This window comes from Wyeomyia smithii, chromosome 2 (assembly GCF_029784165.1).
Source record: "Wyeomyia smithii strain HCP4-BCI-WySm-NY-G18 chromosome 2, ASM2978416v1, whole genome shotgun sequence".
In the NCBI taxonomy this organism is placed as follows: Eukaryota; Metazoa; Arthropoda; class Insecta; order Diptera; family Culicidae; genus Wyeomyia; species Wyeomyia smithii.
The window spans coordinates 130,220,107-130,237,537 of NC_073695.1; the positions used below are offsets into that span (position 1 = coordinate 130,220,107).

The window sequence follows — 17,431 nt, forward strand, 5'->3', positions numbered from 1 at the left end:
TTTGCCAAAGACGGCGATAAAAAATATTGATTTTTAGAGAAAATATTTGTTTTATCTCACTTGTAGGGAGATTAATCACGGATCTGTTGATGTCTAAAGAAGGATCTTTTTTTACTCTAAAACTTTCCCGAAGACAGTATTGCTCTAAAATGTAACGTTTATGAGAAAATGACTTTTGACCACCTTTTTTCATTTCTGGACCACAGTGCGACGGTTGGTAGAATTAAACCAAATTCAATTTCTGCCGCTGGAATAACCCCGCGAATAATTAAAAAAATTAAACTTTTTACGCACTCTAATGACACATTCCAGCGTAACGCGACACCATGAGGAACCGACTTTGGTGTACATTTTAGGCTGGATATTAGAAATTGGTTGGCGAATGGTTGGACACGTGTCACTTGAGATCCTATTGTGGTCATTCACCTCTGTCCAGCAACTCCTATCCCAACCTCCACGTGGTGCCAACCGGGATACGAGTAACCTTAGCGGAGATCGGGTAACCAACCCCGGTGGAAACTTTGGTCGTATGCTGACTGGGAAGGGGGAACGTACGCGGCTGTTTCCCCATGTTAAGGGCGGCGTACAACAGCGTCTGATCCGGAGTGGGCGGCTGAATCATGAAACGCGGTGTCTCGCCAGCTATATCAAAGACGGTAGCCCCGTCGCGAGACTAGGTATCGCAGCCCTAGTAAGGCAGCATACTTAATTTTAAATACTACGAACAATCCAGATATAAATACGGAACGAAACAATCGGCATGGACCTAGGCGAACGAAAAAGGACAACGATTATTGGAAACTCGGTACTTGGAATGTAAGGACTCTACTCGAACCGGCACGCGCAAGTATCCTGGCTAGAGAGCTGCGGAAGGTGAATGTGGAGGTTGCAGCTATCCAAGAGGTGCGGTGGCCGTAATCGGGAGAACGCGAATTCCGAGCAGTAGATCCTATTGCGGACACTTCATTGAAGTACCACATCCACTATAGCGGCGGCGTGAAAGCAGAAAGAGGAGTCGGTTTGGTGCTAATTGGAAAACAGGTGAAGCGTGTCATTAGATGGAGGCCGATCAGTGACCGTATATGCGTGTTGAGAATTAAGGGCAAATTCTTCAACTACAGCCTAATAAATGTGTACGCACCGACCAACGAGAAACCCGATGACGAAAAGGAGGAGTTCTATAAGCTCCTGGAAAAGACATACAATGAGTGCCCAGGACACGATATAAAGATTGTCATCGGAGATGCAAATGCACAGGTCGGGCAGGAAGACTTCTTCCGCCCCGTAACTGGTAGGGAAAGCTTCCACTCTACTACGAATGACAATGGCCTGAGGCTTGTTAATTTCGCTGCAGCTAGGGGGATGGCTATATGTAACACTTATTTTGCACGCCGGAACATACGTAAGCACACCTGGATGCACCCGAATGGAGAGCTTTGCTTTCAAATTGACCACGTTCTGATTGATGGACGGCACTTTTCAGACGTTACAGACGTGAGGTCGTTCAGAGGACCGAACGTTGACTCGGATCACTATCTCGTAGTAGCCAAAATCCGCGCCCGACTGTCCAACGTGCTGAAATCCATGGCAACGAGGAGGATGCAGTTGAACATCCAGCGGCTATCAACTGAAGGAGTGGCTGCAGAGTACTCGCAGAAAGTTGATGAACGGATTGAGGAAAGATTTGAAGGGAACCTGAATGAACAGTGGAGGCACATCCACAGTTCGATCAGCACTACAGCGCGAGAAGTGTTGGGTACAACTGCGGCAGCTGCGCCCAATGAGTGGTTTGACGCTGAGTGCCAGCGAGTGACGGAAGAGAAGAACCGCGCCAGGGGTCACATGTTGGCCACGGCTGTGACTCGTCAGAGCATGGGTAGATATCGAGATACAAGAGCCGCTGAAAAGAGACTCCATCGCCGGAAGAAACGACAGCATTGGGAGCGTATTCTTGCGGAGGCGGAAGGTTGCTTCTCCAGGCACGATGCGAGGAGCTTCTACAAGAAGGTCAACGGTATCAGGAATCGAAACGTGTCAGCCCCTGTCATGTGCAACGATAGGGAGGGGAACCTGATAACCGATAAAACAGAGGTGGCCAGACGTTGGAAGGAACACTTCAGTGTGCTGTTGAACGGTGAGGGAAACAGTGGAGTCGAAAGAAGCAGGATGACTATTGAGAATGATGGTCAAGCTGTGGATCCACCATCCATGGACGAGGTGAAGAAAACAGTGAAAGAGCTGAGAAACTGCAAGGCAGCCGGGAAGGACGGCATTCCCGCCGAACTCTTCAAAGTCGGGAGCGAACAGCTGTATCGTGCCATCCATCGGATCATGCTAAGAGTGTGGTCTGATAAAGAATTGCCCTCGGACTGGTTGGAGGGTCTCATATGCCCGATCTACAAAAAAGGCCATCGCCTGGACTGTAGCAATTATCGGGGCATAACTCTTCTCAATACCGTGTACAAAATTCTCTCCCGCATCCTGTTCCACAGACTTAGGCCGTTGCAGGAGACCTTTGTTGGCGAGTACCAATGCGGTTTTTGAGGGGGACGCTCCACGACGGACCAAATGTTTACCTTGCGACAAATCCTCGATAAATTTAGAGAATACAACTTGCAGACGCACCATCTGTTCATAGACTTCAGGGCAGCGTACGATTCAGTCAAGAGAAATGAGTTATGGCAGATTATGATTGAACATGGCTTCCCAACAAAGCTGATTAGGCTGATTCGTGCCACCCTTGAAGGTTCTACATCAAGCGTCAGGATAGCCGGTGAGATATCGGACTCGTTCGTGACGTTAGATGGTTTGAAGCAGGGCGACGGGCTGTCGAACTTATTGTTCAACATCGCATTGGAAGGTGCTATACGGAGGGCCGGTGTGCAGAGAAGCGGCACCATCATTACGAAGTCGCACATGCTTCTCGGTTTTGCGGACGATATCGACATCATTGGTATCAACCGTAGAGCTGTGGAAGAGGCCTTCGGACCTCTCAGGAGGGAAGCTGCGAGATTAGGGCTCGTCATAAACTCTACCAAAACGAAATACATGGTGGCTGGCAGAGTGCGTGGTAATCCGTCGGATGTTGGTGCTGCGGTGGTGCTAGATAAAGAGGCGGATAGCAGCCGCAAACAGGGCCTTTTACGGACTACGTAACCAGCTAAGGTCCCGCAGTCTGCAAATCCGTACTAAACTTGCACTCTATAAAACACTGATTCTTCCGGTGGCTCTCTACGGCCATGAATCATGGACGCTGAAAGAGGCTGATCGGTGAGCTCTTGGTGTTTTTGAGCGTAGAATTTTGCGTTCAATCCTTGGCGGCAAACTAGAAAATGGTGTTTGGCGCAGACGCATGAACCATGAAGTGTACCAGGCATACAAATCGGCGGATATAGTCAAGCGAATAAAACACGGCAGGCTTCAGTGGGCTGGGCATGTAGCGAGAATGCCGTATGAGCGTCCCGCGAAGGCTATATTTAGCAGGAATCCCGATAGAGGTCGTCGACTTCGAGGTAGACCCCGCACTCGTTGGATGTGTGCTGTCGACGAGGATGCACGCGAAATAGGTGTTAGGGGCGATTGGAGGATAGCAGCCCAAGACCGAGGGACATGGCGACGTATTCTGGATTCGGCACTGGATCGATAATCGGTCTGTCGCCTTAAAAGTAAAAGTAAAGTAAGTAAGAAATTAGCTTAAAGAGCATATGATTAAACAGGTCGCAAATAATGCCAACTAAATGTACTTTCTTAGGGGCCATCCACATATCACGTGGACAGCTTGGGGGGGGGTGTTGTGTAATCTCCACGGTCCTTACAAAAAAAAAGAATTTATATGGGCATTTGTCCACAGGTGGGGAGGGGGGTTAAAAGTCGTCAAAAATCTGTCCACGTGGTATGTGGATGGCCCCTTATGAGGTGTTGGTTTAGCAATTTATATTGTTGTATCATGCACTGCAACCCGATACATTTTGTAACGCGACACCATCGCTGAATTTCGCTTTTTCAACCTTCGATGCCATCGTTCAGATAGCTGCTCTGCTGTAAGTTCTTGAACCCTGGTTTCTTCTAGACATTTGTTCCGGAGACAAAATCCAACAAAATAACATATTACAACATACAAAACACTGAATTTTCAGCGAAATGTTCCCAAAAACATTTCGTTGGGTCAATGGTGTCGCATTACGCAGAACAGTCTCCTGCAAATGGTGTCGCGTTACGAAAATGCGAGCTTTGTAAATGTGGGCATCATGATTAGTTTTTAGTCATACTATCTTCGGCAGGCCCACCGTAGTCTCCCGATATTCGCCGTTTGAACGATGAGTGGTTCTCCCAGCAGCTGATGCAACTCGTGGTTCATCCGCCTCCGCCATGATCCATCTTCCATCTGCACTCCACCACAGATGGTACGCAACAACTTTCGTTTGAAAACCCCAAGGGCGCGTTGGTCCTACACGAGCATAGTCCAGGTTTCGTGGCCGTAGAGGACTACCGGTCTGATCAGTGTTTTGTAGATGGTTAACTTCGTGCGGCGGCGGATTTTATTCGAGCGGAGTGTCCTCCGGAGTCCAAAGTAGGCACGATTTCCTGCCATAAGGCGTCGACGAATTTCTCTGCTGGTGTCGTTGTCAGCAGTCACCAGTGAGCCCAGGTACACTAACTCGTCTACCACCTCGTTTTCATCACCGCTAATATGAATTCGTGGCGGGAGGTTGACACTGTCTTCTCTGGAACCTCTTCCTCTCATGTACTTGGTCTTCGATGCGTTTATGGCCAGTCCAATTCGTCCGGCTTCAGCCTTGAGTCTGATGTACGTCTCCGTCATCTTTTCAAGGGTTCGTGCTACAATATCAATGTCATCGGCGAAGCCAAAGAGCTGAACAGACCTTCTAAAAATCGTGCCACTCGTGTCGATACCAGCCCTACGTATCACACCTTCCAAAGCGATGTTGAATAGCAAGCACGATAATCCATCACCTTGCCGTAACCCCCTTCGAGATTCGAAGGGACTCGAGAGTGTTCCCGAAACTCGAACCACGCACATCACCCGATCCATCGTCGACTTGACCAATCGTGTCAGTTTATCCGGAAAGCCGTAATCGTGCATAATCTGCCATAGCTGGTCTCGAACGATTGTGTTGTATGCCGATTTAAAATCGATGAACAAGTGATGTGTGGGCACGTTATACTCACGGCACTTCTGTAGGACCTGCCGTACCGCGAATATTTGGTCCGTTGTGGCGCGGGCACCCATAAATCCCGCTTGGTATTGCCCCACGAATTCCCTTACAAACGGTGATAGTCGACGGCACAGAATTTGAGAGAGTACCTTGTAGTCTGCGTTCAGCAACGTGATTGCGCGGTAGTTGCAGCAATCCAACTTGTCGCCTTTTTTGTAGTTGGGGCACACTGTACCCTCCATCCACTCCTCCGGTACTACCTCCTCCTCCCAAATCTTGGCAATAACCCAGTGTAGCGCCTTAGCCAGTGATTCACCACCGTGTTTTAACAGCTCGCTGGGGAGTTAATCAGCTCCAGCGGCTTTATTGTTTTTCAGCCGGCCGATCTCTTCTCTAACCTCCTGGAGGTCAGGGGCTGGGATTCTGTCGTCATCTGCGCGTATACCGAGATCAACTACCACTCCGTCGTCGTCCTCTGCTACATCGCCATTAAGGTGCTCATCGTAGTACTGCTTCCACCTGTCAATCACCTCACACTTGTTCGAGAGAAGGTTGCCGCCCAGGTCCCTGCACATGTCGGCTTGTGGCACATGACCTTTGCGGGAACAGTTCAGCTTCTCGTAGAACTTTCGTGTGTCATTCGCACGGTACAGTGCCTCCATCGCCTCGCGATCTCGATCTTCCTCCTGGCGCTTCTTCTTCCGTAAGACCGAGTTTTGCCTGTTCCGTGCGCGTCGGTAGCGCTGCACGTTCGCCCTCGTTTGATGTTGCAGCATTCTCGCTCGTGCTGCATTCTTCTCTTTCACTAACTGTTTGCACATGCTAAAACTATCCTAGAGTCAAAATATACATCGCCTAAGTACTGATCTCAACTCAAAATTCGTTTAAATCAATTTTTACCGAACAAATTTTATGCTCCAAGATAACATTTTTCGTTTATTTTGGCGATGCTCGTTCATTAAGCAGACAGTATGTGCAGTAGGGAAAGCGAAAAATAAGTGAACTGGAAATATGGTATAGATTTGGAAAAATATACCGCATCCCGACGGGACTTCAACCCGCAATCTCCCTGTCTCCGGCATGGTGTTTTGAACAATTAAACTACGGGGGACGGTGGTACTGTTCCACAATCTATATCGTATCGTATTGGCGATGCTCGTTTTTTTTTTAAATTTTGAGGCTTTGTAAACTAGGGTTGGTAAACGGCTGGGCAGTGCGTACCAGCAGTACACCCGTACTAGTTGGCATAAAATAGACCCCAGTGTGGTCCAGAGCATAATGCCCAGCAACTCCTATCCCTACCTCCACGTGGTACCGACTGGGATACGAGCAACCAAGGGAAGACCGGTGAACCGGTGGGAACTTGGTCGTATGCTGACAGGGAAGGGGGAGCTGCTCTCCTAGGAGGGCAGCTTGTCCGAGCGTCTGTTCCCCATGTTAGGGGCGGCTCAAACAGCGTCTGATCCGGAGTGGACGGCTGAATTAGGAAATGCGGCGTCTCGCCAGCTAAACCCAAGCGGCAGCCCCGTCGCGAGACTAGGCATCCGCAGCCCTAGTAAGGCAACATGCCGAAACATTAAAATACTACAAACAATCAAAAACTGAATACGGACCGGAACAATTGGCAACGACCTAGGCGACGAAATAAGGACGACGATTGGAAGCTCTGTACATGGAACTGTAGATCGCTGAACGCCCCGGGTAGCGACCAGATTCTGCTGGATCAGCTAGAACCTCGCCACTTCGACATCGTTGCGCTCCAGGAGCTTTGCCGGAAAGGAGAGAAGGTACGGAAGATTTGTGGCCGCAGGGCACAGTACTACCAGAGCGGCGGCACAACCAGTGAGCTGGGTACCGGCTTTATACTGCTGGGCAGGATGCAGAGTCGTGTGATCAAGTGGCAGGCGATCAGCGACAAGTTGTGTTTGTTGAGAATAAAATGCCGGTTCTACAACCACACTATCCTCAATGTGCACTGCCCCCACGAAGGAAGACCCGATGCAGAGAAAGAAGAGTTCTACGCACAGCTGGAGAAACTCTACGATAGCTGCTCGCGTAGAGACATTAAGATCGTCATCGGGGACATGAACGCGCAGATCGGTAGGGAAGAAATGTACAAGCCGGTGATCGGCCCGCATAGCCTGCACACCGTGACGAACGACAACGGCCAGAGATGCGTCATCTTCGCAGCTTCCCGAGGACTGGCAGTCCGAAGCACCTTCTTTCCCCGTAAGGACATCCACAAAACCACCTAGAGATCACCTGACCAACGTATAGCAAATCAAATTGACCATGTTCTCATAGACGGCCGGTTCTTCTCAGACATTACAAACGTACGTACCTATTGCGGTGTGGATATTGGTTCGGACCACTACCTAGTTGCGGTATCATTGCGCTCAAAACTGTCGACAGTATACCACGCACGACATCGCCGAACCCCGCGGCTCAACATTAAGCAGCTCCGGAACTCCCAGGCTGCGGAGGAATACACGCAACAGCTTGAAGCGGTGCTACCCACGGCGAGGGACTGGGCGCATTGCCTCTCGAAGACGGCTGGTGCAGCATTCACACAGCTATCGTGGAGACCGCAACGGCGATACTAGGAGTGGAAGCACCGAGTGGCAGAAACGACTAGTATGACGGGGAGTGCGAGGCAACGGTGATTGAGAAGAACCGGACCTGGGCGATATACCTGGGCAGGTCAACGAGAGAGAACAAGGCAAATTACAAACGGGCACGGAACGACATAACCACGATTCTCAGACGAAAGAAGCGCCAGCAAGAGGATCGTGAGCATGAGGAGCTGGAGCAGCTATACCGTGCCAGTGAAACGCGGAAATTCTATGAGAAGGTAAACCAGTCCTGCAGAGGCTATGTGCCGCAAGCCGACATGTGCAACGACGCGGACCTTCTCACGGATGCCAGCGAGGTGGTCGACAGGTGGAAGGAGTACTTCGATGGACACCTGAATGGCGAAACAGTAATCAAAGGCGGAGCAGGAACTGACCTAGGAGCACCAGCAGCGGATGACCGAGTAACAGCCCCCGATATTCACGAGGTTCTTTGTGAGATCGGGAAGCTAAGGAACAATAAAGCCGCAGGCAAAGACGGACTGCCGAGCGAGCTCTTGAAACATGGAAGAGAGCGCTGGCTAGAGCGCTGCACTGGGTCATTTCCAGGATTTGGGAGGAGGAAAAACTGCCAGACGAGTGGATGGAGGGAGTCATCTGTCCCATCTACAAGAAGGGCGACAAGCTGGAGTGCCGCAACTACCGCGGTATCTCGCTTATCAATGCCGCCTACAAAATACTCTCACAGATCCTGTTCCGTCGTCTATCACCTTTAACCAGGAGGTTCGTGGGTCAGTACCAAGCGGGTTTCATGGGAGCTCGTGCCACCACGGACCAGATCTCCGCAATCCGACAGATCTTACAGAAATGTTGCGAGTACAACGTGCCCACACATCACATCTTCATTGACTTCACGGCGGTCTATGATCTATGGTCGATCGAGAACAGCTATGGCAGATTATGCACGACAACGGATTTCCGGATAAACTGACTCGATTGATCAGAGACACCATGGCGCAAGTGATGTGCTACGTGCGTGTTTAGGGGATACTCTCGAGTCCCTTTGAATCGCGCAGAGGGTTGAGACAAGGTTATGGACTTTCCTGTTTGCTGTTTAACATCGCCCTTGAGGGTGTGATCCGGAGGGCGGGCATCGACACGAGGGGCACAATTTTCACAAGGTCTGTTCAGTTTCTGGGTTTCGCGGATGACTTCGAGCGACTTCGTGTTTTACTCGGATCGATATTTTTTGTTAATCATTTATTTGAAGTGTCGGTTTAACTTAATTTTAGGACCTTGAAAAAATTGCTAATACATTCTATTGGCCACAGCTCGAGAAATATGTATGTTCAAGACATCGAAGTTTTTCGAAAAAACTTTTTTTTTCGAGATAACAAAAGATCTCGACGGTTTATGCATTTCTAAGACATTATTTTTTCATCGGTTAAACAAGTAGGTAAAACTTGGACCACTGTTCGGTGTCTTCTTCCCAAAATCTGATTGAGGTCGAATTCAGCAAGGAGTTCTACCGCTAAACGAAATGCGACATCGGAGATTGCGGGTTCGTGTCCCGTTTGGACGACAGAAATTTTTTCTAAGTCTAAAACACATCCTCAGCCCGTGTTCATTATTTGCATTCTCGAAAAAATCACATACATTGCCTACTTTGAAACTTGAAATTGAAGCATTGGAAGCTCAACGGCAAGTTAACAACATCAAAAATGTGAAAGAAACAAGAAAGCGCCATAAGGCGAAGTTTGCGAACGATTTGCAGATAAAAAGAGCGAAAATTGTGCTGGACTTTATTTAGAAACTTGTCGGAGTCGACGAATAACTAAATATAGTTTTCATAGAGTAATCGCTCCGTTATTCATCTCAACTCAAGCTAGGTGCACCTATATTTATCTTATTTCCCTCATTTGTCCAATTTACCATCCAATTTCTACAAATTTTGAAAGTAAATCTATTTGCTTCTCGATTTTGTCTAGTGATTTAAAGTTTTACGTTGAAAATATGTTAAAATTTGACGATACATTGATCAAATAGGCGTGATGAGATGAATATAGGTACTGAGATGAATATAGGAGCGATTACCCTAGTTTTATAGCACTCTCTTTTCCTTATTTTCAAAAATAAAACAACGGGAAAATTTAAGAAATATTGTTGGGAAAATCAGGAAAAAGCGAGAAATAAAAACTTGGTTTTGAGTGGTCATCCTGTTATACGTTTGTATTGCCTTTTTAATGCAATCATTTTATATCCTAAAATTCACAATTTATTATTTAATTCACAAATCAATAGATTTTTTGGCGTCTTAGTCAGAATTTCATCCTTATAAATTTTCTTCATGGTCACTTTTTGGTCTCTTTTCGGTTCCTTTTTGGTCTCTTTTTTCAGTCATTTGGTCTCTAAAGTTCCTATTTTTAGGTCACTCAGTTACTACCAGCTCTGATATTACCCCTTAATCAGATTGTAAGTTTATGATATTGGAAAATATTACATGTGGATATATCACTGCTTAGGTGGAGAAAAAAAAACACAATTGTAACCCGATCAGAAGAGCATAACTAAAAAATTACAAAATTCTATCAACGCGAGATACAAATAACATTTTTTGATACAATTTAGTATTTTTCCATATAATTTTAATAACAAAATTGAATCTGAGCGAGTTATAATAACAAACCTGAAATGAAATAGTACTGAAATAAGTCTAACTAATTTTTCGTTTTTATCAAAACCTGTTGTTTCTAACAATGTTTGTTATTATACTGTTCTATATACTACCTTATTTTGTTAGAAAGCTGATACATTAGTAACTAATTTTGATATGTGTTTGATACTAGTAGAAACATTTCTGTTATAATTTCTGTTATTTTAACACCTAACGGGATCAAACTGAAAACACAGCCTGTTAGGTTTTTACCGTAACAAACTAACAGCTTCTGTTACATTTTTGTTTTTTCTTTCTGATCGGGAAGCATTTGAAATTTATTCAGTGTGGCTGAAGTAACGTGCTACAACCCTTTTATAAAATATCTTATACATATACATACACAAAAGTTCTTTTTAATGTTGTATTTTCACGCGCATTTTAGTATTCACGTGTTTTTATACGCGGATGTCACGTGTTTTTACAGAGATATCGGAATTTACGCGGTTTTTTTTTCACGCGGATTTATTATATTTTTAAATTACTTATTTATCGATTTGTCTATGAGCACAACGTCATTTTTATTGTGAATAAAATTTATTATTATTTCATTTCTCGTTTTAGGTCGAGATCACCGCCATCACAAAATTTAGCGCACTAGCTGAGATAGTTCGAGACCCAAAAGATGGGACTGAATCGACCATAACAGATCGAAGATCGATATCTATCAGCAAAGTCAGTTTGATGAACAAAAAATACAAATCAAATTTGTATCTGTTCGCATTTTTTTTATGTGTTGTAGCCATAGCCTACCGATTCTTTATGATTTCTTTCTGCTTTGAATAACTGAACTATAAATAACATATCAAATGAACTCAATATAATGTTTTCTTTAAATTTCCATAAAATCTTTTGAATTTGACAAGTGAACGAAATCCTTCTGTGAATTTTGGGACACTATATAGTTGGCACCAATCAAACAGTTTCGCAAAATCGAGCCAGATTTAATTATTGAATTGTCGCTTAGGATGCAATTTTCAATCACCACACTGTAACAACAATATTTTTATTATTATTACTTATATTTAAATTCGATTCTAGAAATACAAAATTATACCTTTCTTCAACGATGACATTATCCATCAAAATACTGGTGAGGATTAGCAACTTGGGCTTGATTACACAGTTCGCTCCTATTGTGCTGGATGTTATTGAAGTTTTCTCATGTATTACTGTTTGTTCGCCAACTGCCGTTTTTGATACTTGATTCGAGTTGATGTCACAATTTGGTGCAATCAAGGTCGTAACCGGGGAGTCCACAATTGAGGAAAATACATTATATATCTGCAAATAAAAGTGCATCATACAATAGAGGTTTATAATATAATCCTTTTTTTAAACCAACGATGTTTACCTGCCGATTAGCCAAATAAAATACAGAAAGTGTATTCACCCGCACACCAAAAGTATTTTTCGGAGCAGTTACTGCGTAGCATCCAAGTAAATTATTTCCGAACGGTGGCTCTTGGTTGAAAATTGATGAATCAGACATTTTTTTGTCAATTTCCGAATTTGATATGAGCTGGGAAATAAATTGTTTAGTAATCAATAAATATTTCACCTGTTTGGGGAGGGTTATTCTTATTTTTTCAACATAATGTATCGAAATAAACCTCAGTCATAACTTCTTCATTGAAGAATTGCCTTTTTCGTGAAAATTACAATGAAAAATAAGGAAGAGACTGATATGTGATTTCTTATTGTTATTATTATTATTATTATTTGTCTTTATTCCATCCGACATATTGTCTTAACGAATATGAATATAATTGTAAAAACAGTTATCTAAACATAGATTGCGATATTCTAGTTCTTCGGCAGGCCCACCGTAGTCTCCCGATTTTCGCCGTTTGAACGATGAGTGGTTCTCCCAGCAGCTGATGCAACTCGTGGTTCATCCGCCTCCGCCATGATCCATCTTCCATCTGCACTCCACCACAGATGGTACGCAACAACTTTCGTTTGAAAACCCCAAGGGCGCGTTGGTCCTACACGAGCATAGTCCAGGTTTCGTGGCCGTAGAGGACTACCGGTCTGATCAGTGTTTTGTAGATGGTTAACTTCGTGCGGCGGCGGATTTTATTCGAGCGGAGTGTCCTCCGGAGTCCAAAGTAGGCACGATTTCCTGCCATAAGGCGTCGACGAATTTCTCTGCTGGTGTCGTTGTCAGCAGTCACCAGTGAGCCCAGGTACACTAACTCGTCTACCACCTCGTTTTCATCACCGCTAATATGAATTCGTGGCGGGAGGTTGACACTGTCTTCTCTGGAACCTCTTCCTCTCATGTACTTGGTCTTCGATGCGTTTATGGCCAGTCCAATTCGTCCGGCTTCAGCCTTGAGTCTGATGTACGTCTCCGTCATCTTTTCAAGGGTTCGTGCTACAATATCAATGTCATCGGCGAAGCCAAAGAGCTGAACAGACCTTCTAAAAATCGTGCCACTCGTGTCGATACCAGCCCTACGTATCACACCTTCCAAAGCGATGTTGAATAGCAAGCACGATAATCCATCACCTTGCCGTAACCCCCTTCGAGATTCGAAGGGACTCGAGAGTGTTCCCGAAACTCGAACCACGCACATCACCCGATCCATCGTCGACTTGACCAATCGTGTCAGTTTATCCGGAAAGCCGTAATCGTGCATAATCTGCCATAGCTGGTCTCGAACGATTGTGTTGTATGCCGATTTAAAATCGATGAACAAGTGATGTGTGGGCACGTTATACTCACGGCACTTCTGTAGGACCTGCCGTACCGCGAATATTTGGTCCGTTGTGGCGCGGGCACCCATAAATCCCGCTTGGTATTGCCCCACGAATTCCCTTACAAACGGTGATAGTCGACGGCACAGAATTTGAGAGAGTACCTTGTAGGCTGCGTTCAGCAACGTGATTGCGCGGTAGTTGCAGCAATCCAACTTGTCGCCTTTTTTGTAGATGGGGCACACTGTACCCTCCATCCACTCCTCCGGTACTACCTCCTCCTCCCAAATCTTGGCAATAACCCAGTGTAGCGCCTTAGCCAGTGATTCACCACCGTGTTTTAACAGCTCGCTGGGGAGTTAATCAGCTCCAGCGGCTTTATTGTTTTTCAGCCGGCCGATCTCTTCTCTAACCTCCTGGAGGTCAGGGGCTGGGATTCTGTCGTCATCTGCGCGTATACCGAGATCAACTACCACTCCGTCGTCGTCCTCTGCTACATCGCCATTAAGGTGCTCATCGTAGTACTGCTTCCACCTGTCAATCACCTCACACTTGTTCGAGAGAAGGTTGCCGCCCAGGTCCCTGCACATGTCGGCTTGTGGCACATAACCTTTGCGGGAACAGTTCAGCTTCTCGTAGAACTTTCGTGTGTCATTCGCACGGTACAGTGCCTCCATCGCCTCGCGATCTCGAGCTTCCTCCTGGCGCTTCTTCTTCCGTAAGACCGAGTTTTGCCTGTTCCGTGCGCGTCGGTAGCGCTGCACGTTCGCCCTCGTTTGATGTTGCAGCATTCTCGCTCGTGCTGCATTCTTCTCTTTCACTAACTGTTTGCACATGCTAAAACTATCCTAGAGTCAAAATATACATCGCCTAAGTACTGATCTCAACTCAAAATTCGTTTAAATCAATTTTTACCGAACAAATTTTATGCTCCAAGATAACATTTTTCGTTTATTTTGGCGATGCTCGTTCATTAAGCAGACAGTATGTGCAGTAGGGTCTAAGATTAAAGGATTAAAAGAGTTATGACCTTTTCCTTCCCTGGTCGAAACATCTCTGTTTATTTTATTCTTTAGCTTTTTAATCGGAGTACAAAAATTCTTAATCTAGTTACACTGATGGGAGGAGTCTAAACGCATACTTATTGGAACCGGCTATGCGCAGCCAGTCGGACTACGCATACCAAAACAAAACAAACATCGGTCGCGTGTCGCTCCATATAAACATGCCCGCGCGACAGAGATAGGTAGCGTCATCGATCGTACAAGTGGATCGGTGACGAACGAAATTGATCAAAGCGGAATCTAAAAGAATGATCATGACGGTTAGTGGATATTGGTTACGGTTCGAAATATAATTAGTGCATGCGTAGGCAATAAACACTTCTGTGGGAAATTATGGATTTTGGACAGTGCATGCGAAGTGCACTTGGGTTTATTGCCGTGGCTTAAAGTGATGAGGATTGCGTCTATGGAAATTGATACTAAGAACAATCGATTTCGATTGTGGGAATGGATTCGTTGGAATGTTGGTTTGGTATCAGGGAAATCTGACTATGGGAAGATGTTTACGTAATGAAACTGAATATTTGGATAAGTGTTTGGGACGGTTATAAAGTTTTGAGTTATAGACTCATAAACTTAGGAAATGGAAAATTGTTTATTTTCAGGATTTATTATTTAATTTATGGAATCGTTAATTAGGAAAGGGAAAGTTATTAGTGGGTTTATTTTAATTACATGACATCACCCTCCTTTTAGTGATCAAACTTTATGTAATAAAGTTGATCATCCAAGGGGTTAAAAGATAAGAAATACATCGTGTTTAAACTCCCTTACAAAAGTTAATGGATATTACATTTTTTTTTCTTAAATGTAGTCTAACCGAATTTCACAGCAGAGAGAAGCTCCGAACACTTTACCTACTTTCTTGGCAATGATTTTTTGATTTCTTAATATGTTTTTTTTTTGAAAGTTAGGCTCGGTGGGTCACTACTTAACTTAAAAGAAAATATGTTATAATTTGATATAATATGAAAAATATAATATAAATGTAAATATGAAAATTCTCTTTTTTTTTGTACATATAATCATAAAGTCTTTAAGAATGTTATTAGTAAATGTTTATATAAAATTTGGTAAATACATTTGATATAATATTTGAAAATAAAAAAAAATTTGATCTTGTAATTATGCTTTGATAAGTCTATTTTTGTGAGTCTGAATTTTATTTTTAGAATGTATATGTTCTATTATGCAATTTGGTTCTTCAATATTTATGACTCTATATGGGCCTGTATAAAATGAGTCTAGTTTTTTCCTGTTTTCATTGGTGATATAAACTAGGTCATTGAATTTAATGTTAATTGGGTTTGTGTGCAAATTTGAATTTTCTACTCTATTGGTTTTGTCTTGTATAAGTTTTTGTCTAGCAATTTGATTTGATTTTTGAAGTTTGTATTGTAATTCTTTATTGTATAAGTCGAAGTTGTAGACTGGGTCGATTTTGTCAGTGTATTGTTCTTGTGGTAATTTTGCTTTTTTTCCGAAAACTAATTCATATGGTGTATATCCATGATTACTATGGGGTGTTGTATTGTAGTTAAAAGCATAAAAATGTATCCAATCATCCCAATCAGATTGGTGCTCGGAAATGAAGGATCGTAGGTATTCGTTTAAACATCTATGATTCCTTTCAAGAGAACCTATTGTCTGAGGGTGATAAGCTGTGGAAAAAGTTTGTTTAACTTGTAGTAATTTACAAATTTGTTCTAGCACTTCATTTTTATATTCCGTGCCTTGGTCGGATTTTAGCTCTAAAAATTTTCCGTAGATTAAAATGAAATTTTCAACTAAGGATTTTGCTATTACGTTAGCCTCCTTTGTTGGAACTGGTATCAGTACTACATATTTGGTTAATTCACATTGTATAGATACAATGTATCTATTATTTTGGTTCGATTTGGTAAGTGGTCCTACCGTATCGATAGCTATCACTTCAAAAGGTTCTGATGGTGTTGTAGTAACTACCATTTTTTCTTTGGTGTGTTTATACACTTTTTTTCTTTTGCATGCTTCGCAATTCTTAATAAAATTTATTATTGTTTGTTTCATATTTTTCCAAACATAGATTTCTCTTAATTTTAAATATAGTCTGTGCTGTCCAACATGTCCACTTGTTGGTAACACGTGAAAATTTTTTATGATTTTTTGTATTTCACCTGGTTCACTAATGAACTTTGGTAAATTGTATATTATAATTTGTAAATCTTTTAATTTCTCATTCGCGATTTTCTTCAATAATTCTGTGGGTACCCATTTAAGTAGCATGTCTTGACTACATAGCGCAATTTTCGTAATATTCATATTTCTCAATTCTTCATTTAATTTCAATAATGCAATTTCTAAGAATTGATTTTGAGTTCTGTGAATTGCAAACTGACTTATCAGTTGTTTCACTTGCGTGTATTGTGCGCTTTTAAAAATTGTAAATATAACATAATTATTTTCTAACGTTACCTTAAGTTTAATTAATTGTTTCGTTTCAGTCGGGTTGTCTGTTGTATAGATAGCTAGGTGATCAGTCTTGCTACCGTTGTCAGTTTTTTTGTCTATCTTGTCATTGTCGTTTGTCGTTTTTAAATTAAGTTCCTTATTTTTAGTCATAGATCTTGTATTAACAACAAAGGTGCTTGATGATTTTAACTCATCAGAGGTAATATATATACGTGATAACGCATCAGCAGTTACATTGGCTTTACCTTTTATGTACTCAATTGTGAAATCAAACTCTTCTAAATCCAATCTCATTCTAGTTAACTTAGATGGATTCCTCATATTGAACAGAAAAACCAATGGTCTATGATCTGTTCTGATGGTAAATTTTTTTCCAAATAAATAAGGTTTAAAATAATTAACTGCCCAATGAATAGCAGTCAATTCTTTTAATATTGTTGATTTATTGCGTTCACCCGGCGTGAAGCTCTTACTTGCGAAGGCAATGGGTAAATCGTTGCCATTAAAGTTTTGTGACAAGACTGCTCCGGATCCTACATCGGAGGCGTCTGTCGTTAATATAAAAGGTTTTGAAAAATCTGGGTATTGTAAAATTTTTGGAGATATTAAATATCTCTTAAGCTGTTCAAATGCTCTTTGGCAATCATCAGACCATAAAAATTGCTGTCTCTTTTTCAATAGCTGGTTTAATGGAAAAGCTATGGTTGCAAAATTTGGTACAAATTTTCTGTAATAGTTGCAAAACGCTACGAA

At 43.2% G+C, this 17,431-nt stretch overlaps 1 protein-coding gene across 2 annotated transcripts; it reads left to right on the forward strand.

Annotated features, from left to right (window-relative positions):
• Positions 1–352: 352 nt before the first annotated feature.
• LOC129723909 (uncharacterized) lies at positions 353–11,308 on the forward strand. Of its 2 annotated transcripts, none has more exons than XM_055678406.1 (2): positions 353–3,680; positions 11,025–11,308. In XM_055678406.1, the coding sequence occupies exon 1, from the start codon at positions 1,363–1,365 to the stop codon at positions 2,542–2,544; it is 1,182 nt and encodes a 393-aa protein (XP_055534381.1). In that variant the 5' UTR covers positions 353–1,362; the 3' UTR covers positions 2,545–3,680; positions 11,025–11,308. The 2 variants fall into 2 exon arrangements, with proteins under 2 accessions (XP_055534381.1, XP_055534380.1); XM_055678405.1 differs by having other exon boundaries at positions 353–3,676.
• Positions 11,309–17,431: the final 6,123 nt, after the last annotated feature.